Source organism: Pimephales promelas, chromosome 17, assembly GCF_988280905.1.
Source record: "Pimephales promelas chromosome 17, fPimPro1.hap1.1, whole genome shotgun sequence".
In the NCBI taxonomy this organism is placed as follows: Eukaryota; Metazoa; Chordata; class Actinopteri; order Cypriniformes; family Leuciscidae; genus Pimephales; species Pimephales promelas.
This window is the reverse complement of record NC_142785.1, coordinates 25,112,771-25,135,553: the sequence shown is the minus strand read 5'-3', so window position 1 is coordinate 25,135,553 and position 22,783 is coordinate 25,112,771. Positions and strand designations below refer to the sequence as shown.

The following is a 22,783-nucleotide window of genomic DNA, read 5'->3' as shown; positions in this document are numbered from 1 at the left end:
CTATATGCTTATCATGGCAGGTTTTCTTCTGCAACCACTAATGAACCCAAACTGCACAGAAGCCAAAATCAACATGGCTAATGTTTTACACCTGAGGTCACTTCTCAGCACAGGTCCCTGCTGGTGGTGCCAAACAGTGGCTGGATAAATAATCAAGACTGCACACATTACTAATGCCCATTCAGCATATACAGTATCTGCTATGTTTTAGTAGCCTTAGTGTCACATGGTGGAGCTGTCAAACAGGTTATATCCCAGTAACTGTGGTTCAAGACTAAATGTGAATTCTGCCCTATATCTTAAAATGAAATTAATATTTTAAATATGAAATCATGAAGATATAAATATTAATTAAAATTTACATAATGAAAAACAAAAACAAAAGAATATTAATCTATGATGTGAACAAAGTTTAATGTTGTGCTGATGCTGCATTTCATTTACACAACAAAAGCAGCATCAGACTATGATATGGTTTACATTTTCTACCAAACCCAAATGATAAAAGATATTTTAATGTTACCCTTTACAGCTTTCCTGTAAATGTTTTAATGTTTACATAAAAAGGAAAGGTTTATGAGTTATTTAATGGCAGGTTCCATTGTGGCAAGTGTGATAGCATTCCATGCTAATTGGGCAATGTTGTCCTATGATGTTGTCACAGGAAAATATAACGTTATGATACGAAACTTTTTATCCATGGTAACGGTGGAAATGTTCAATGGATTGTGACTTTAATGAGTAAACATGAAGTCGACTTTCAAAAATAAACAATCATGATAAACATCTACTCCATTAATCACTATAGAAATTATTTTAAACAATAGCTTTAGCATAGGTGTGGCTCCGAAATAGCTTTAAGATCTTCTCACATTTTTTTTACCATCACAACACAGTCCATTTCCCACATGCATCCATCTTTAATTACTCCTCTTCCCAACACTCCACCTACACTGCAAACACTTCAGTTGCGATGTACATCGTAAAGTTTACACATTTTCAGGTCCAGGGCAGACAGCTTCATTGAATACGAATGCTCGTTTGGAAAAGGATGGAATGTACCTCTTTGTTCTCCGGTTCTGGACTCAAGGAACCGCGGCGGATCCTCAGAACATCTGCATCCTCTTCCCGTAAAAACCTGAAACTAGACTCAAAACTTCCCGTTACGTGTCTTCCACTCAGGCGTACTGAAAAGTCGAACTTCTGCGACTGCATGTAGAAAGAAATGCTAAAGATTTTTTGCAAAACTCACCAAATATGATCTCCGTTCGCCATCAGGAAGTAACCCTGTCATCTGCTTCGAAGATACTCTTTCATCTCTGTTCAATAACTATAAACTGTTTCACGGAATAATGTTTTGATAGCCTATGTTTTGCTAACGAGTGTTATGTATGGACGTAAAAATGTCGATTTTCTTTGAAACCCGTCCTGTTCAGATTCTTGTACTTGTTTGAGTCAGATAAGACAGGAAATATTTATGTAGTTATCCAGGAAAATGAGGGACAGCAATTACCTCACATAAACAGTTCTTCATCTTCATGTTGGTGTAACCAAAAAACATCACGATGACTATAGCCTCCTCAGTTATTTAAACCTTGCCTTTTTTGTTGCATATTTATGAAGAATATACATGTAACACTGTAAATAAATCCACAGTAAAAAAAATAAATAAATAAAAAGTTAAACTAAAACGTGCTTGTGGTAACTTAAATTGAATGGTTTAATTGAAGTAAATTTAAGTCAAAATTATTATATTAAAACTATAGGCTAATTTTATAGTAAATTATATTATTATTATTAAACATTATAGAAATATTATTATTTACTGAATCACTGTAAAAATTATTTTTATATGTTGTGTAAACTATGATAATTGGAAATAATCAAATACATATTTAAATATGAATATTTAATAATTTAAATAAAAGATTTCTGAGAAACGCTGTTGAAAGTGGATTGAGCAGCACCACTCCCTAGTAGCCAATCAGCAGTAGGGGGCGTGTCCACTCATGAAGGGGGAGGAGAGAGAGTGAACAAGTGGGAGATTTGACGAAAGACTGTAGAAAGAGAGATGGCTGAGAGACATTACAACAACAAAACAAGGTCATAATATCACTGGAAAAAGGGTTATGATCAGACAAGAGACCTAAGTGGGAGGCCTGAAATAGACAACAAAGTTGCGTTGTTTCTGATCTATTGTTTTTTCTGTTTCACACAACCAGGAGATGTTGTTGGCAACTTACAAGCATTTCTTGCAAGTACACTCATTCTGTATTTGTTAATTTTTTGTTCCTCCTTTTTGTTCAATCGTCATCTTCACTTTATTTTTTGAGAAGCATTACTTTGTAATCACATTTTGTTTGTTATTTTGTAACCACAGTCACATCTAAGTGATCTGAGGGTGACAAGAGGTAAAAACGATATAAATACTGTTCGTTTTCTCACACAAACCGCTCGTTTCGTGTCTTAGGCCATCAACGTGTACTTACATTTACGAGTCATTCAATTATGTTTAATTTGGACTTCTCTGTGCATGCTCTTTGAGGTGGTGACCATAGACTTACATTATATGACTGACAGACAAGAACGATTTGACCTAAAAGTATAAAAATTGAAACTACTGCGGAAACAAAGACACCTACATCTTGGATGTCCTTGAGGTAAGCTAAACATACCAAAAATTAATTTCAAAGTGAACTATCCCTTTCAAAGTGTGCAAAAAAGCCTATGAAGGAGTGAGACAGTTCACAGGAACATTACTCTCAAGGTCAGTGACCTTTTTTAGATAAAGATGGTGAGCTGACGCTTTTACCAAGACACTTGAGTATGTCACCTATTTCAATATTTTCCACCATGAATTAATCCCACTGTGAATATTTTTGTTCTCCTGTTAGTCACTAAAAAGACCACATGAGGGAGCTTTAACCCATGCATTTCTCCAGAGACGGAAACCCGCCTTATGAAACCAGTTGAAGACTTTTCAGAAGACATGATAAATTATTTTCTGAGAAACTCCTTGCTAAACTCCATCATGTTCTACACAGATCATAATGCAGATGAGCAAGAGTCCAAGCACAGCACTCAGTTCTGGGAGAGGGAAAAAGATGAAAGAGGCAGAGAACATTGAACATCTGTCTGTAATTGACGGCATGGCCAGGGAATCTAGGGTAGTGTGTGGCCTTGCAGCTGTGGTGCAGGGATTTGTTTTTGTTCCTTGGATACTGTGGCACCCTGGTGGCCCAGAAACTGACCCACCACAGGGACGATTCCAAAGGATACGAGCAGTCAGTATGAAGAGGGTTAAATATCATGGTTGTATTTAAAGGAAGAGAAACATATTGAAGAAATACTTCATTTCAGTCTGGTTTCCAGGGCATATATGCTTCATGTCATGGTAAGTTTCTAATTCAGCATCTCAGTTTGTGAAGCTTTTTTCTTTATGCATTAAACTTTCTACATGACTGTGGTTAATAATTTTACTATGCTGTTTTATAAATAGCTACTTAAATAGGCCTTTATGTGTGCACTATCATTCAAAGGTTTTGTCTTAGAATTTTTTTAAGGAAGTCTCTTATGCCCACCAAAACTTCATTGATAAAAAATACAGTAAAACAGTAATATTGTGAAATATAATTTCAATTTAAAATAACTGTTTATATTTTAATATATTTTAAAAAGTAATTTTTTCTTGCGATGGCAAAGATTCATTTTCAGCATCATGTGCAGCTTCAGTGTCACATGATCCTTCAGAAATCAGTAACAGTATGTATATTGAAAAATGTTTTGCTGCTTAATAGGCCTATTTTTGTGAATAACTAAATGTTTTTTTCTGGATTTATTGATGAATAGAAAAAGTTCAAAAGAAAAGTATTTTTTTGAAATATATTTTTTTGGAAACATTTTAATGTCTTTACTGACATAATAGAATGTATCATTGCTGAATAAAAGTATTATTATTATAATTACTGACCAAAAACGTTTGGACAGTTCTGTATAGTTCTTTTTTCCAAAACAAAATAGAAATTTAAAAAGACCATAATACAAAACAAAGTGACTATATAGTATAATTTTTTTTAATAATTACCTTTATTTTTAGGATATGACTCCCGGGGAAAACCGAGGCATTAAAGCAATACACATAAATCATGAAATTGCAATACAGTACAGTATCATACAATACAATAAAATAATTATACAGATATAGAGATAAAGATACTCTGAATCTACATTTATTTATTTATTTAACAGATACTTTTGTCCAGTGCAAATCCAAAATATTATTGAATTCCTTATTTGCTAAATGTAGTGCAACATGAAAAAATGCCTATAGTGAATAGATAGAAATGTTCAATAATGAATAAAAATATGTACATGGATGGACAAATGAATGAATATGATATCACTTAATCTAAAGATTTACAAAAGTTAAAAATTCTGTTTTATAATGGTAATTTTTGACCTCAGAAATGCTGCTACAAACCGAATCATCAGTAAAGAGCAAGAGGAACCAGAAAAGAACCAGACAAAGTGAAGCATCCTACCAGCTTTCAGTGGACCATGAGCTCTGATCATCCTGCGCTGAAGGGTTCAGCCATGGTTAATGGAGTAGAGCTGACGACAGCCACTGGAGGAGCGGAGGGGTCCTGCTCTCGCTGTACTCTTCCTTTCGGTGTGGTTCTCTTGATCATTGGCGTTGCAGTCACAGCGGTAGCCTACAGTTTCAGCACCCACGGATCGACCATCTCCGTTCTGGGACTTCTGCTCCTTATCAGTGGAGTGCTGCTTCTGGGCTTCAGTGCAGTGTGCATGAGATGCAGAAAGAAAAGAAAAATGGACAGATCGTGGGAGAGTCAGACTGACCTGGTAGAGTCGGAGGAATAGCTTTCATTAAAATATGCTTCGGATTGACTGAAAACGTGTTCATTTGAATCCATTTGTCATTAAAATTAAATTTAGTAAAATCAAATCAAATTTCTGATTACATTTATTTTTAAGTAAAAAAATTGCAGCAGGCACACTGCACGAGTCTGTTAAATGTTGGATCATTTCCATTACAGAGTTAAATGCAGAGTTTCCAGTTTTAACAGAATCAGATTAACCCAGAGCACATATTCAATAAACACCCACATTTGCGTTAATGACATTCTTTTGGGTTTTAAAAAACGCCAGAGGAGAACTGGCCCCCGACTGAGCCTGGGTTCTCCCAACTTCCCAAGGTTTTTTCTCCATTGGGTCATCTAATGGAGTTTTAGGACACCATCGGGTCACTTGATGGAGTTTTTTGGTTCCTTGCCACTGTTGCCTTTGGCTTGCTCAGTTGGGGATTTTCAAATGAAATGACCCATCATACCATTGATCAGCTCTACCAATCTTGATTGTCTTTTTTCATGAATAAACAAACACCGTGATGTTGTCTTGATTGATACTGTGAAGCAGCTTTGATACAATCTGTATTGTGAAAAGCGCTATATAAATATATTTGAGTTGACTTGACTTGAAAGACCTACTTTGAATGGAAATATTGGTGACTTTAAATCACATGCATAAAAACCAAAGCAGCACATTCATGAGATTCCAGACATATTATGCCCTGTGTCATGTATGGTTTGCATGGCCCCACTGGTGACCTTTTGTAAGACCTCAGATATTCTTTCTTTTTTTTCCCCATCTGGTACGTTTACAGTATAATCCAGTCCAACTATAAAACTGTGGGCAGGTGGTATGTGCTAGTGTTCACTGCTTTAAGCTGTAATAGATGCTTATGGACAGATAGAGATGCAAACCCAGATTAAAAGAAGAAAAGCACTCTACTTTCTCGTCCATTAACGTGAATGTCAAACAATACCGTACCCTTGGATAACCTTTGCGTGTAGCCTACCACCACATATAAAAGTTGTAATTTAAAACTTTGTAAAAAAAAACTTTATATGGGCCGACATGCCACTCAACGTCCTGTAAAATCTGTGCTCGCAAAGTCTGTATACTTGAAATCTGGACAGCACAATCCTCTTGTTCGTTAACATTGTCAGGGTCTAAATCAGGCTCAAATGATTTGAAGTTATGAAGGGTATGTCCTGATATGTCCCTAGCACATGCTATGCGCCGACACACTGGGCCAACTAACCAATCACAGCACATTTCGTATTCGCTTCATCGAAAACGAAAAATCAAAACAATATTTAGACTTTGTAAAGGAGCACAATAAGACCCCTTTAAATAAATGAAAAAAAAAATTAAAGGTATAGCGGAGGATTTTCTTTTTCCGGGTGGGTAGTCTATCCTATTGGTCCACCTAAGTGTCAATCATTCTGGTGATATGTTTACGTAAGGCCGTCGTACGTGTGCTAAAAGCACAGGTTGGGCTTCTCACTGATGCCGCAGTCACGAAGATTCTACTAGACAGGTAAAGTTTGTCATGCTATTTGGAGAAATCCATTTAAAATCACTAGTAAAAGTTAAATGCAAGCTACTTAGCAATATTGCCCTGGCACAAGTCATGCACCGCATAGACACGGTAAACATCTCAATTTGTCTAAAGTAGCCTTTTGACCAAATGGTATCACGCTGAAATATTCTAAAACCTTGTGTGTTTATTATTACACAAATGCAACAAGCTACTTCTCCATTACATATGCAACTATGTATAAAAATTACGTATTAATACCTACGTATTAACAAAGAGACATATTAGGTTAAGGACCAACGTAATAGCACTGCTTATATGTTGCCATGTAACGTAATTGCGATTTGCAAAATAGTTTCCTCAGAACGTATTTCGTGTGATAAAGGGTTGTACATATCATGTCTTGAGTCCTCGGTCACTCAATCGATCAGTATAATAAGTAAATAAAACACGGAAGGGCATTTTACTTTTGTCTTTTTTATGAATGTTTTTGAGTTAATTTGCAACATAATAATTGTGTAAGGCGTAATAGGCGTTCCCTCTCGGGAGCAAGAGTGTTGTGTTTGTGCATGTGCATTTTTTTTTAAAAATGGAGAGGGCGGGTCTTCTCTAAAATTCGGAAAGATCCTCCGCTATACCTTTAAACACAAATGTGATGTTTAATCAATGTCATTTTGGCTTATTAGAATTGAATAATCGATGGTCGGCAGCAAAGACATTGGTTAATAAAGTAAGATTAAGTTGAATTTGCATTTGATTGTTTTTATTCAGTCATTTGAGGAATACTGAATCAGTTTTTGTGCAAGTGAGATGACCAAATGCTCACTACAACAACCATCATGTTTACTCAGCCCACCGCACAAACAATATGTCTGTACTTCTGATTCCTCACAACAAGTTACTTAGATATTTTTTGTAAATTCAAAAGTAGTGCATTACTTTTACCAGTAACTTGAAAAAGTAATCTGATTACATAACTCACAGTCACAAAAGCCGTATGAAATCTGCTTTTTGGCATATGTTTTCCATCACAGTCCATTTATGATGACATAAAACATAGCTATTTCTTCGACTATGCATATTCCATTTTGCGAAAATACCTAATCTCCTTTTTGGCTTGAGCGTTATGTCACGGCCCATTATAACGACGTAACTAAAAGTCGCTCATTACACAATACTCAGTGAAATCCCACATTGACGTGCTTCTGGCGAAAGGACACGAGGTGAGACATGCTAAAAATTCTACTCCACCCTTTCCCTGCAGCTTCTACATAATTTGGCCAAATCCATCTTGCAATGTGCAGTTGGCAAAATTAAAATGGCAGCTTAAGCTATTAAAGTGAGCAGCTTTTAATCATTGGCTGCAGGAATTTAAGGTTGGTGGAATAGAAGGGGAGGGATTAAAGTCTTTGAGCGGCAGAGCGACATCTCCACTCTGATCTCTGCACAGGGCCCTGCTGGTGCTCGTCGGGGGTATCCCTGTTACTGCACGCTGAGCCTGAAGAGCCCGAGTCCATGGTGCCCACGTTTCTCTCGGAGTGCGGAGTCAGGGATGCAGCGTCGCCATGGGTCTCATGGAGTTTTACCTGGAGATTGATCCAGTCACTCTAAACCTCATCATCCTCATCGCCAGCTACGTGATCTTGCTTCTGGTCTTCCTCATCTCTTGCATCCTGTACGACTGCCGGGGGAAAGACCCTACCAAGGAGTACGTCTCTGAGCCCCCCGCCCCACAGCAACAGTCTCCCATCCGGCTCGTGGTGATGCAAAACTCCCCGGCTTCATCGCGTTACAATGAGCAAAACAACACGGCTTCCTCTAACATCGCACATCTGACCCCTGACATCATGCGCGAGAAGAGGAGCACGCTGGTGTAGAGTAAATTTCTCGCGTATCCAAACCTCTAGAAGTTAATGAATGCTAAAATTTAAACCTCATTTGAAACAGGTAAGAAACAATTCCTTCTCACTGACCTGCATACATGACCCATTTAATGCACATTGAATTTTTTTTTTCTCCAAGGTGATGTCATTTATACTATTTCTGCAAATGATTTGTTGACATGTTCTTTTGTTTGTTTCTTTAATAAGGATGCTAAAATCAAGATTTTACTGTAAAATCATGTTTTACATTCTGGTATTATTCAGTCTATACATTATTCAGTATGTAAACAATACTCAGACATATTTCTTTTCCAAGTAGATTGTCAACGTGGATGACAAGATGAATTCATTAGAATTTATAACCATTAACAGGAAGAAGGCATCTGGTTGCACAGGGATTAACCTAGTATTGCATCATCATCCGAGTAAATTTACCATCAAAATGGTCGTAGTGACGGCAGTGTTTTACGCACTATGGTCTTTACTTTATCCAGATAAGATGGTTATGTAAATATGTTATTGTGTAAAATATAATTTAATGGTGAAATGCGAAGGGGGGTTGTTATGGTCATTTTACATTACAACTTCAGCTAATGTTGTGATTTTAATTTATTACTAAAAGCAAGACTATCTACACCCACTAAACCATTCGATACACATTATCTGCTCCTTATTTGCTCCTTAGTGTACGTATGTATAGATAGACAGATAGATAGACAGATAGATAGACAGATAGACAGATAGATAGATAGATAGATAGATAGATAGATAGATAGATAGATAGATAGATAGATAGATAGATAGATAGATAGATAGATAGATAGATAGATAGATAGATAGATAGATAGATAAATGCCGCAGCCATCATTTTTGCCAATAGCTTGAGAACATGATTTTGACAGACTAATAAACTACTGCAAACCTACAAGTGTATCATGTCTGCAATATTGTCATTGCTTTTGATGTAGACACATCTAGAGTTGATATAAAATATGGTAATTAGCATATCATCAATAATCTAATCTTACTAGTAATCAAAAAAGTTTGCTAAATTTGAATAAGGACCAGTGCTAGTTTTTATTTATAGTTTTTATAATAGTTTTACACTGCGTAACTCTTTTAGTTTATTCTTAGCTAAAAACACTTAGTTCTTTCGAAAATATGTGCTCATTAACGTATATTTACTTCGTTCAAGTAATAAAGTATTCTCGGGAGTGTATAATATGCCATTGAAAATACATACGGGTAAGGGGTTCTAATGTCGGCCAGCATGTTGCTCCTCCATCTTGAAAGTACATTAGCCAAAGAGGGACAAACCCGTTAATTCAAGCTTCGCCTTTCGCGTTTACGTTTGAGTTAACACTCATGGACGAGGTCGAACTGGAAGCCATGATAATCTTGGACTACATTGGCCACCGTAGGAGTTAAAACGAAATCGGAATTGAGAGGAACAGAAACTAATATTCACTGGATGGTCATATACCTTTTCACCTCTAGATGGGGGTAAAAATCACACCATGTAGCTTTAAAATGATAGGTTTTACAGTTGTATTTTTTGCACCTCTGTTATTGGTAATGTCAATCTGGGCTGTTCATGTGCATAGCTGTTGACATCACAGAAACATAATATGAATTGTCCTGCTCATAAGCTGTTGATTTCCTCATTTCTAACTGATACTGAACTAGTTACTATAAAATACACTGAAAATCACAAACTATATGTGAAATAACAAATTTGCTGTGGTCAACAGGGCAAGAATTTCTATTATGAACACTTTTTTGCAATTCGTTCTGCATATGCTGTAGCGCCCGCTTAAAGAGACAGCGTTCATCATTAGAATTGCGTAACGTGACCCTCTGACTTTAAACTGACAACACATTAAACAGCATTCTGCCACTGGGTCTGCCACGAGGTCAATAAAACATCGTCTCTAACGGCTTTTCTTCTCTCTTTCAGATCCATCTGCATTCATTAGTTTATTGTGGACCATTTCATCATGGAAATTGAGTTATTTTATCCTCTGGACACTGGATAGAGGCCAGTAGAAGACACATGTGTATGCCTAAACAGAGCTAATGTCTGGACTCTTGTACAGTCACAATGTTGTCTGCCATAAAATGACATGATTATGCAGCTTTGTCAAAAGCATAAATGTTGCCCATGTACTGTACAACGCCAAGTATAAAACTTATACATTTTGAATGTGTCTGTAGTGAAGTTTGAATGTGTGTGTGTGTTTGTAAACGTATAGGTATATTATAAAGGATACTTTTACAATAATTGTTTCACGGTAAAAACAATAAATTCATTCAGCACTGATGAATCCACTTGGCTGAATGTAATTGTTAATAATATCATCTAGACATTTCTTTTGAAAGCAACTTATTTTGCATTCAGTATACACATTTGGCCATATACTGTATGCATTCCCCTGGAATCCTATGCTGCTGAGCAGTTGATCTACATCATTTAAAATTCATGAAGTATAATAATAATAAAAGCATAATAAAAATAACAACGCTGTCATGAACAAACAATGAGCAACATATTTTTTGCAAGCATTTATTTACGTTTGTTAATGTAAGTTAATAAAATGTTCATGTTAGTTGACAGTGCATTAACTTATGTTAGATAGACTTAAAAATATATTAGTAAATATTGGCTTAACATTAACCAAGATTAATAAATGCTGTAAAAGATTTGCTCTTGTAAACTAATGTAGTTAAGTAATATTAACAAATGAAACCTAATTGAAAAGTCTATGACTATAAAAATAATTGTTATTTTCTGGAAAAAAAAGGAAACATTTTATATATAATATTTTTTGTGTTTATTTAAAAAAACATAAGTGGTGATTAATCCTATTTTCACTAAAATAACAGACATACAACTTGTGTATTCTCTATTGGTGAATAAAAGAAAATTCTTATTATTATGTTTTACTTGTGCATGTTTTTATTCATTTATCATTATGGTAAGAGCTGTGGGGAAAAAAAAGAAAATTCTACTGAATCTAATCAAATCTTGAATCATTTTAATAATTCCTAACTGAATTGGAATTTACAATGAAAGCAGGTCTATACATCAATCACATATGGCTAAAACACTGGCCCTCGATCGATCCGGGTCAGTTATCCTGTGTTGCCCATGAGTTGGAGAGAGCAAGTAAGGGTATGGACAGTGGTGGAGGGCAGTGCAAGGCTTGTAATTCCTGTTGCCTGCCCTTCCTTTCAGATGGATTGCAGCCAGGCTGAATGCAGGCCGGGATTAATGTTAGATCCCAATCTGCTCCCTCTGCATTTACAAATGGCTTTATATAACTCTTAGTCTATTTGATAAATGCCACATAATCCCACAGGAAGTCATCTGTGTTTGTCTCTTTTAAGCCACACCCAGAAGCAGCATGTACTGGAGGTCTGCTCTGAACGTGTATAGTGACCATCATGCGGTTGACACAAAGCTCATTTTACAACATGCAAAAGGTTTAGACAGAGAGAGCTTGACTTCTTGCTTGCATGTCAAAGGGATGTACTGCTTAGCTGCATATTTTCTGGAAAGGAATTATTGTGTATATTTCTTGCGTTTTACTATATATTACATTTCATATACAGTGTATAATATCATAATTGTATATATATATATATATATATATATATATATATATATATATATATAAATAATGTAATAATGTATAGATTCAAATACTCAAATGGTTAACTATATATTTAAATATAATAATAATTAATTAATAATATTTAAATGTTCAAAAAGTACATTTTAAGCAGTCATTCTGAACCACTATTCATATTTTTGACAATTCAACAGGGATGGGATAATTGTTTTCATTATTAATTGATGTACTATTTAAATTATGACTACATTATTATGTATTTATTTGTCCCGTTTTTATTGAAATAATTTAACACTTTTAAAAACTTTTTTTAAACGCAATAAATGACAGATAGGATCATAATTTATTATGCATATGATTCATATTTATAAACGATAGATTAATAAAATAACATTAATTATAATCTATAAATTAATCTGTCTAATGACGTCTAAAAAATAGAATAGTTACCCGTCTACCGAGCTCTGACAATGTAGGGAATATAATATTAAGAGATTATCCAAATTTAACAACAAAAACAAATGTGTCCGTCTGCACCGCGTGAGCAAATTAAACATTCATCCTTAGTTACAGACCTACATTCACTTGAAGAAAAAAAAAACTATTGTTTTTCTGAATTAACAAGTTAATTATCTCATAATTACAAGATCATTTTTCATGGAAAAAAGTTTTTGCTCTGTTTTTCTGACTTGATTATCTCAAAAAAACTCATTAATTCATAAAAGCAGAGTGAAAACTTTTTTCCATTAAAAATTATCTTGTAATTCTGAGATCATTAACTCAATAATTCAGAAAAACAGAGCAACAACTTTTTTCCATGAAAAATTATCTTGTAATTCTGAGATAATTAACTCGTTAATTCAGAAAAAAAGAGCAAAACTTTTTTCCCTGAAAAATGGGCTATATGCACGCATAAGTTCCGCATTTGACGTAAGGATGCTAGTCCATTTCCGGTTGTGTAGATTAAAGCGGAGGAAAACCAGAGAAAACAAGATTATGGCAGAGTCTTCAATATTTACTCTCCTCCCGTCTTTGAAACGAAACGTACATACGTTTAGATGTAATTTTATATATAGTTATGTTTATTTAATATAATTTTAAAAAGAAGCTAAACACAACGAGGGGTGTCTGTTTTATCTGTTTTTGTGACTAACGTTTCATTAGTATAACCATGGAGTATAAAATTCAATATAAATTCTCGGTATTGCATTGGACTCTATGATCGGCGGAAGTTATCGAGCATCCCTAATGCTTCACCGGAAATAACGCCGTGCATAGAGCCCATTCTCATAAGCTGGGTTTCAGTCACGTGATTATGATGTTGCGCGGAATTCAGATGGACAATTCGCAATGGACGAGATGGAGGAAAGTCCATACTGTCCTACTTTCCACACTAGTATTACAACTTACAAGAAAAAGATAAAAACAAAAAAATCAAACATATATGTTGGACGTGATCCTTACGTTATGAAGAGACTGAAAAACTGAATTGAAATATTTTCCTGCCATAATCGAGGCGGCAGATATCAGCAACTAGGCCTAACGTTACCTGTCTTACAGACATACTTCGACTTTACAAAGTTCGGAAACGTTAGCTACACGTTACACAAACAGTCACTTAAATTGTATTAACTCACCTTTGACGAAGTGATCACTAACGTTACACACACGAGGATTTTCCCATTCGGCTCCTCCCGACCGCAGACATAGGTTTGCAAGCCGTTACACAAACAGTCACTTAAATTGTATTAACTCACCTTTGACGAAGTGATCACTAACGTTACACACACGAGGATTTTCCCATTCGGCTCCTCCCGACCGCAGACATAGGTTTGCAAGCCGTTTTTCCGGAGTTTTTCGATCAATTTCTTGCATTTCCCCCCTTTATGAACAACAACTTTTGGTACACGATAAAAACTCCTCATGGTTTGATCGATTCAAGCAGCCATAAAAGACTCAAAACACATGCATTCACTAACTTCCTGCCCTCCATTTTTCGCGCCATGTCAACGCAATAGCGTGACGTCATATGAACGCAAGCTATTCTGAGATAATTAATTCAGAAAAACAGAGTAGATTTTGTTTCCTCAAGTGAATGCAATACCTACGCTTCTTTTTTCCATATCTGGAGAGGACGTGAACTAGACATGGTTTCAAAATACCGCGCATGACAGTACAATTTGCACCAGCAAATTAATGTGTGGGTCAAATTAATGTTAATGTAAAATATGGAACAAATTATATCCCTTATTGATTTCATATGGGACGCATCATTTATGGGACGGGTAGTAACCCCTAAATCACTGTCACCTCACAACAAGAAGATCCCGGAGCCAGGAGGTCCTTCTTTGTGGAGTTTGCATGTGCTCCCTGTGTCTGTGTGTGTTTCCTCCGGGTAAACATATTATATATATATATATATATATATATATACTTTTTCAAATATACCTACAATACTGATACATCTGTTGTTGATGACGACAGTGATGATGTGTACAAAAGAGTAATACAAATATTTTGTAACACTAATGGTGGAGCATTGCCAACATCTGTTTAGACCTAGACTAGAGTAGAGACAAACATGCCTTTTTGGATAGGCATTGCGCTCTAGTGGTACGATTGAGAATAACAACTGTCGCTTTTCGATCCTGAGGGTACCACAGTATTTATTATTATTTTTTTGTTTAATTATTTGACACCTAATGCAAATCTTTAAAGAAAGAATTCAAATATGTTTAGTATAGACTATCATATTTATATTTCACTCATTAAACACAACATCATCAAATGCTTTTTAAAAGCTTTTTATTTTCATTAACAGGAAAAAGGAACCAAAAAGGACCACAACAGACAACATATTTAAAATATTGGAGTCAAATAATCATCTGAAGAAAGAACATTAAATTAAACATGCTTTAATTTAATATAAGTAATATAAAATACATTTTGTTTTTTTGAAATACACAATGGACAACATTCTATGTGGCCAAGAATAAAGTTCTTTTACCAAATTTGGCAAACACACATTATATCTTATTTCATGGATGTACTTCACAACCATTACATGAGAAGTATTAACAATATAATTTAACAACAAAAGAAACATGAAACATTTTAGATATTGATGCACTTAATAGTAAAATGCAATAGACAAAAAAGGTTAAGAAACTGATCGCATGTAAAGTTCATAGTTCTAAATGTTTTATATTAATGCCCATATACAGTTACCTGTAGAATTTTGAACTTTTTCATATAGTTTGATGCATATATAAATATACAGTATACATCAAATTACATATGCAACAATTCATATGAAAATACTGTGCAAAAACAATAACTTTGTAAAAACATTGAATATGACAATATTATTGTATATTGTATTGTATATTATTGTATCATTTGGTCTGTAGTAAAGAGTAATAGACAAAAAATAAAACCGTACATCTACATTCATTTCACAACTCACCAAAAAAAGGCAAGACATCTGTTTCAATACACTTCAGGCCTATAAGGTAACCTCTTTGTGTTAGCAACAGGAATTTAGACCTTGTTCAATATGCTTTCCTTTCATCCCAGTTTGAACTCAAAAGCATGCTAATGCAGAACAAATGACACTCTGTCCTGAATCTGGTGAAATGACTGCAACAGGCAGTTCCAGCTAAACAAAATTAGCTTCCCACACTTTTGGATTTAAAGCTACACTGTGTGATTTTTACCCCCATCTAGTGGTGAAAGGTGTATTAGACTTTAGACATTAGAACCCTTTACCCGTATGTATTTTCAATGGCATATTATACACTCACGAGAATACTTTATTACTTGAACGAAGAATATACATTAATGAGCACATATATTTTTGAAAGAACTAAGTGTTTTTAGCCATAGAATAAACTAAAAGAGTTACACAGTGTAGCTTTAAAAAAAACTAATCAATATAGTGTGGACTTTTATACTGAAAGAACCCTTTTCACACATCCAGGGTTCTCAGAAGCGGAAGTCGTCATAGTAGGGCAAACCTCTATTGTATCTGAATTTGCTCTAATAGCAAAAGAAAAAAAATCCACGATAGTGTTTCTTCGACTTCCCAAAAAGAAAAAAAGAAAAGAAAAGGAGATTGATTGCAGCAGTCAGAAGAGAGAAAGATGCAAATTTGCCATCACTCCCCCTTGCAGCAGTTTTTTTATGGAATAGTGTGTATAAAAAAAATATGATATATGAAATAAAATATTAAACGTTATTGGAGTGTTAATAACTGTGGAAACGCTACCTTTTTTTTCCGGTCCATTATTAACCAAGTTTATCTTTCATATTCACTGAACTGAAAGTCAATTTCCACATTCACTGAACAAACACCTACTGGTTCATAATAAAATCACAGCCAATTTTAATCACACTCCATAGCTGGCATCCTTATTTCATTACACTGTAAGAAAAATATTGTTGGTTTAACTTAAAAAAGTAAGTAACCTGGTTGCCTTGAAATTGTAAGTTGATTGAACTGGAAAAAGTGAGTTAATACAATGAAGGAGATTAATTTAATCATCAGAAACTCAAGTTATCTCAACTAAATAAATTATTTAAGTTGATTTGACAAAAGAAAAAATGTTGTGATAACAAATCTTGAAAATATTTTTTTACAGTGTCCATATATATACATTTCATTGTCAAGTTGCTTACTGTACAGTATGTTCCCAAAAAAATATACTGTAAAGTAAGCAACTTGACTGTCTGTTTTCCAATAAAATACAGATATTTAGTAACTATGATCATATGAATTTGTTTCAAACTCTCAAATCTTGCTACATTCGGTTCTGTCTGTGAGAATAATGTCTTTACGGACACACAATGCCTAGAGCAGCTTTGCACATGTACTGTACCTCCTCTCCCATACACAGCACACATGTGAGTCTGCAGGAGCAGCTCAGATTTGACTGATAAATCGAACAAGGCAAATAATAAGTAACACGGTTGGCAAAAAAAATGATGGCTTTGTTTGCGATAACAAATAGAGAAAGAGGATGAGAGATCTCTACTAGATGTATTAAAACAACCACACAATGAAATGTTTCTGCCTTCTAAGGTGCCAAGAACAGACTTAAGGTGAGAGCTGGCTGGAAAACAGGCCCAGCGGACCTTATCCATTAATATTGTCCTTCGAATTGGAAGGGAACCCGTGGAGTCTGTCTCACAGGGTGCCGTGCCGAGCTTCATACTTGGTTAAGATGTTTTTGCACCGCCCGAGCTCTTTCCGTACGTCGGCAACTTCCTGTCGGAGAGCAGCGTTTTCTTTCTCCAGGAAAGCGGCCCGGATGGCAATCTGATTTTCTTTTAGGCGCCGAGCGTCCCGTGACCTCTTGGCGGCCACGTTGTTCTTTCTGCGCCGTGCCCAGTATTTGTCGTCCTGCTCAAATTATGCAGAAAAAAAAAGGGTGGGGAAGAGACAGGAGCGCCTAGTTACATTATGTCAAGAATTTTTAGAGCTTTTTAATTGGTTAAACCCGACAAAGCCTATTGTATAACTGACATGCAAATGTCTAAGGCCTCCTAGATATAAACATGATTTCGATTTCACCTTCAGGTTGGAGTATGTATGTTTTTGCTTAGTAATATTTACTAATTTTTATAAAGTAACCGTGAGAATAAATGTTGAAAATATTTGCTTAATTATCAATACATCATAGGGCTGTTAAACGATTAATCGCATCCAAAATAAAAGTTTGTGTTTACATAATATATGTGGGTGCACTGTGTATAATTATTTTGTATATAAATATAAATACACACACATGCATGTATATTTAAGAAAAAAATCATATTTATATATAATATAAATCTATATATAAATCTATATACAGTATATACATGAAAATATTTCTTAAATATATACAAGCGTGTGTGTGTGTATTTATATATATAAAATAATTATACACACCACACACACATATATTATGTAAACACAAACTTTTATTTTGGATGCGATTAATCGTTTGACAGCCCTAATACATCACGTAGAAATGTGAGTATTAAATATGAAACGTCTAATATTCATTCTCTCAATTACTGTATTGCATTGCATGTTTCACTCCAACAGTAAAAACTATGGTCATAAAACGCGTCTTACTAAGACATATTATTGGGAATAATAGTGACAGCTGATATTTATATATTTTTTTTTTATGTAAGTAGTCTGCTATATTGTTATAAAATCTAATTGTTTTACATTACAAGCTATCAGAAATACAGCTTATTTTGCACTAAATTGCATATTTTGGACAGTGAATTTTTTTTCCACAACTCAAATATTCTGCTATATCATATTATATACGTAAGCCATAAAAGCCTGATGTATGAAATATTATAGTCAGCAAAAACCTCATTCAAACTTTAAGTTGTTTTTGACTAAAGGTTCAATAAATGGTTCCATTTAACAAAAAATAAATATTTTTGACTATTACTGCAAATGGGCTTTACAGGGCTAATAGTAATAGCAAATTCAGATTGATATTAACAGATAATTATGACAAACCAAACTTATTTACGTTTAACAGGGAGAGCACGAGAGAAAACTCTCAAGTTTTCTCACGCGTTTGCTGCCGTGCAATCAGCTTTGAGCAATTTACTACTCTGCAAAGCTGGGGAGGGATTCACTTTTATTTGAACAAATTAAAAAAGGCAAATCCTTTAATCCCAAATGCGGCAGAACTGTGGCGATCCCAGGAAAAAAAAAGGAGGATCACGTGGGCCAGGCCGCAGAAGGATGAATGAACAGAGATAAGCTTCTTAGCAAGAGCCTGTTGCCCAGCTGGTCAATGATTAAGGGTGAAAAGAGTGACCAAACTGAATAACTTGACCCAAGTTACCTTCATATCATCAGAAATGAAGATTTTGCGTGCTTTCTTGATCATAGGCTGAGGTTTCAGCTCCTCTTCCGAAAACTTGCATTTCCGTGGGTCGAAAACCTCCTGGCCCGGGACGCTGGACAGAGCGAGGTCTGCGGGATCAGGCTCGTAGTTCACCGGTATCTGAAGGGCCTCCGGGTCTATAGGACTTGGCGTGTTACGTGATGGAGGTAAAACTGTAAGAGAGAAAAAAAAAATTTAGTGCTAATAACACATGGTGAAAAGGCTGTCATGAGCATTTCATTCCACTAGGTGGTGTACCAGACATTCATAAATGAAGAACAATACATCTCTAGTACAGTCTTGTTTTCGTGTGTACTTTTGGGGTTTGTTTTGGTCAAAAATAAAACATGTTAAATGTTTGAATAAGCGTTAACCTGTTTTTTTAAGTGCCAGGATAAAACCTTTTTCTGGAAAGCATTTCATATTTTCATCCTGTGTCCATTTTAGCAGATTTTTTTAAAATAATAATTTTAGCTGACATAAGGTTTTCCATAAAACTAAGTTTGGATGACACGCAGCAAGTGCTCAGACTAGGAAACTATTCATCTGTCTGCAAACTTTAGTCAGTGGTCAGTTTACTTACCTTTATCCGTTTTTCAACATAAATTTCTTCAGTTAATGTTCAAATAAAAATAAAAAAACTAATACAATTAAACTTGTAATTAATCAATTTGATATTTTTGATATTCAATAAATGGATCAAATTCATTTTTAAATTGATTTTAAAGACCGAACTGAACAAGAGCCAAAACGACATACAGTTCACCCAAAGTTTTTGCACAGAAGTTGCACACCAAATGCTCAGACTAAAAGAGTCATCGGTTTGCAAATTCTAGTCAGTGGAAAATGACATTATAGGCTAGTCTGAAAATTCCATTCACAGATGAACTTGCAATGGGTAGGAATTTTTTTTACATTTGACAACTTATTTTTCATGTATATATATAAAAAAAACAGCTCAAACAGCCTCTCTATTTTTTTTAATTTTTTAATTTTTCATTTTTTCAACTTCATACAGTCTTGCCTGTCTCCCCGGTGGAGACTATTTGATCATATCATTGGTATATTATCATAAGCTCATAAGTAACCTTATTCTTTGAATAAGTTGAACAGAAATTCAGAATAACATAACAGAGCAATACGGAGGAAAGGTTGATACTCTGAAACTAAAATCCTCAGCTTCCCATTTGCACTCATACACACTGTCATATTTAGATTGACATCTGACCCAGCTTAAGAGTTGTTTTTAATCTATAGAGTTGATCTGCTGGGTCTAAAGTAACACAGTACCTGTTCTGCCCGTGCTGTGGAGGCAGTTCTGAGGGACCATGCCCGTGTGGATGGAGGTGATGGGCCGGCTGCTGAGGTCCATGACTGAGACGAGGGCCTGTGGCATTGACGCCTGCTGGTGCTGCTGCTGGTGCTGCTGGTGGAGGCTTTGGTCATGCTGTGCGGGACTGGAGATGATGCCATTTTCAGAGAGGAACTCCTCAAGGTCCATATACTCCAACTCAAAGCCGTCTCCATCATAAGACAATGTTTTATCCCAAAGCGTTGGCCCTAAGAAAGCCGACTGTGGAGCGCTTTTCTCTTCTTCTAGCTTTTTCACCTTTTCTCTCTCCTTCCCATAGCCTGTAAGGATATTACCATTAGTTAACACATCAACTTTTGATCCATCCAAATTCAAACAGCTTTTGTTTATAGCTCAAATGGATTTGAAAGTGCGTGATATATTAATTTTTCAATGGTTTTTAAAGTAACAATTCTTAGCTGCAAAGCTCAGCAATGTAAAAAATATATAGCCTATATTGTCTATATTGTTTAATGTTGCAATTTTATCCCAGTTTTACTTGGTTTTTTCTAAGTTTCAACACAATTTTCTACATTGTTAATAATATTCAAATAGTTAAACTTTATTTTAATAGTAATATTAATTAACTAATAGTATACTAAAGAGTTAGGATTGGGTTAAGGTTTGCTTAACAATTAGTTACTTGTAAGTATGCATAATTTAATGTTATTACTAGAGTAAGTAGGCTACATGTATTAACATGTAACTGCATCACCTTAAAGTAAAGTGACCAATTGTTTAAAATAGTAATAAGGCTACAATTGAACCTAGGTTAGCCTACATTTTAAATCTTTATTGCATCAATATTTTAAGTTATGTTTTATTAATTTTAATACATGTCATTCAAATTTCCATCATTTCAATGTATTTTTAAAAGTATTATTCAGAACAACTAATCTCAGCTATGTGATGTCTCTTTAAGTGAAGTTTATTTATTAATGTGAGAGACACTTTAACGACGGACAACACAAGCAATGAACAATAGCTAGATCACAGCAGGAATCGGACGAGAGTGCCTAACAGTAGGTCAATACAATTATATATATATATATATATATATATATATATATATATATATATATATATATATATATATATATATATATATATATATATATATATATATATATGCTGTAATGCAACAAAGTGAAAGCTTCGATCACCTTCATCTTGCCCAGGTAGTTTCAGAGGTTTTTCCAGGAGCGCCTTCAAAACGCCGTGAGTTTGCGGAGGTAGAAAAGCTGAATTCAGCGGTCTGGACATAATCACTCTTATTCCGTGCGAAAAGTAACGTTACGCTATTTGTGAAAAATTGAAATGAAATCAACAGCTAAATTTGTAACAGGTAAATGAACTATCATTCGTCTAAGAACGACAAGTGGAAGATCCAGCTCAACAGCACCGGCATAGGTGGCTTGTGCGTGAGTGTGTGTGTAAGAAATGTGACCATCACCATGTGTCAAGAGTGAGGCGAGTGACGTCAAAGAATCAGAGGCGGGGCCACACTTTCGCTCCACTTGCTAGTTAGCAGTTTTGAGACTGTGTTGCCACTTGCCATATTTTTTTATAGTTTATATTGTGATAAAATAGCTCCTAAATAAATAATAAATAAATGTAAATTTGATAATCAATGCTCGTTTTTTTTTTTTTTTTCTCAAATGCAATTTCAATTCTTTTGTAGGGCCAGAGTTGCAGGGGTGTCACCCTTTTTATTGGGGCACAAGCCTGTGAAACAGGTGTCCCAGTGAACTACTGTGTGTGCACTTGAACTTGATTTCACCAAGTAGGCTACAGCATGTTCCTGGATCAACACCTTTGTTGATCCTAGAAAAAAAATTCCAATCCTAGAAAAAAATTCCAATCAACCAATCAGATTTGAGGGATACCTTAACCAGCATCCTTACATTAACCAGCATCTTTAAAGCATCTTTACCATCTTTAAAATATCTTATTTTGTGTTCAACAGAAGAAAGAAACTTATACAGGTTTGCAACAAGAAGGTGAGTAAAGGATTTGAGAATGATGAAAACATTTGGGTGATGTAATGATCATCCCTTTAAATGATATTTAAATAATTAAGTAAATTATATATATTGCTTATGTTTCTAGAGAGATCTAGCAAACAGTGGCACGTTTTGCTAATAGACTCTGCATATTATTTCAGCTAGATATTTATCGAAGATATGCTAATTTTATTTTTCCAGCGTAAAGAAATATGAAGACTGAAGGCTTGAAACTGCCATTGACAGTGACGTTCCGATCACATGCAGTCATGCACATATAGGCTGACACGCGGTGGAAAAATCGAAAGCTTACAGTCCAATATAGGGGGGTAGTTAGTTTAGCCTGAACAGGTCGCTCACCACTCTTGTTTAGTGCATGAACACTGCTAATGTCAAACTAAAAACTAAAATGTAATTTTTGGGGGGCCTACGTAGGTAGCTAGTGTTATGTTTTCATATTTAGCTGCTTTAAAGTAGTATTAGTACTTGTATACGTTTCAATTAGTTTTAAATAAAAAGAGTGCTGTTGTGACAACCTACCCAACTATGTTGTGAATGTATTGTGGTTATCAGATTAACTTGTTCAAAATATGCCTACTTCTCAAACTA

At 35.0% G+C, this 22,783-nt stretch overlaps 3 protein-coding genes and 1 long non-coding RNA gene across 7 annotated transcripts in view; 2 read left to right on the top strand and 2 right to left on the bottom strand.

The window, feature by feature from the left end:
- ankfn1a (ankyrin repeat and fibronectin type III domain containing 1a) overlaps window positions 1-1,633 on the bottom strand; it is an 80,208-nt gene extending 78,575 nt beyond the window's left edge. For 2 of the 3 annotated variants that reach the window (XM_039665108.2, XM_039665111.2), the window contains exon 1: window positions 1,063-1,633. In XM_039665108.2, coding sequence (XP_039521042.2) covers window positions 1,063-1,215 — 153 coding nt within the window. In that variant the 5' untranslated portion in view covers window positions 1,216-1,633. The remainder of the gene's footprint in view (window positions 1-1,062) is intronic. The other variant, XM_039665110.2, reaches the window with a different exon arrangement.
- A 1,400-nt stretch (window positions 1,634-3,033) lies between these two features.
- On the top strand, window positions 3,034-5,488 carry LOC148971521 (uncharacterized). The gene is made up of 2 exons (XR_016147100.1): window positions 3,034-3,394; window positions 4,465-5,488. It is a non-coding gene; the product is annotated as an uncharacterized LOC148971521 (long non-coding RNA).
- Window positions 5,489-7,389: 1,901 nt separating this feature from the next.
- On the top strand, window positions 7,390-11,042 carry smim36 (small integral membrane protein 36). The gene is made up of 2 exons (XM_039665107.2): window positions 7,390-8,350; window positions 10,244-11,042. Exon 1 carries the CDS (start codon window positions 7,969-7,971, stop codon window positions 8,278-8,280), a length of 312 nt encoding a protein of 103 aa, XP_039521041.1. The 5' UTR covers window positions 7,390-7,968; the 3' UTR covers window positions 8,281-8,350; window positions 10,244-11,042.
- A 5,920-nt stretch (window positions 11,043-16,962) lies between these two features.
- Window positions 16,963-21,576, bottom strand: hlfb (HLF transcription factor, PAR bZIP family member b). 2 transcript variants are annotated; one of them, XM_039665106.2, is made up of 4 exons: window positions 21,335-21,576; window positions 20,111-20,452; window positions 18,779-18,993; window positions 16,963-17,319 (listed from the first exon to the last, which is right to left on the bottom strand). In XM_039665106.2, the coding sequence occupies exons 1-4, from the start codon at window positions 21,432-21,434 to the stop codon at window positions 17,104-17,106; spliced, it is 873 nt and encodes a 290-aa protein (XP_039521040.2). In that variant the 5' UTR covers window positions 21,435-21,576; the 3' UTR covers window positions 16,963-17,103. The 2 variants fall into 2 exon arrangements, with proteins under 2 accessions (XP_039521040.2, XP_039521039.2); XM_039665105.2 differs by having other exon boundaries at window positions 16,963-17,322; window positions 21,335-21,562.
- Between the last annotated feature and the right edge of the window lie 1,207 nt (window positions 21,577-22,783).

Bases quoted from the DNA above. Each gene is read 5' to 3' on its own strand.
- smim36 (XM_039665107.2), top strand. From the start codon at position 7,969: ATGGGTCTCATGGAGTTTTACCTGGAGATTGATCCAGTCACTCTAAAC.
- hlfb (XM_039665105.2), bottom strand. From the start codon at position 21,434: ATGTCCAGACCGCTGAATTCAGCTTTTCTACCTCCGCAAACTCACGGC. The intron at 18,994-20,110 runs GTACTGTGTTAC...TCTCTCTTACAG, and splicing joins CCACAGCACGGGCAGAACAG to TTTTACCTCCATCACGTAAC. The intron at 17,323-18,778 runs GTAACTTGGGTC...GCATAATTTGAG, and splicing joins TCATTTCTGATGATATGAAG to CAGGACGACAAATACTGGGC.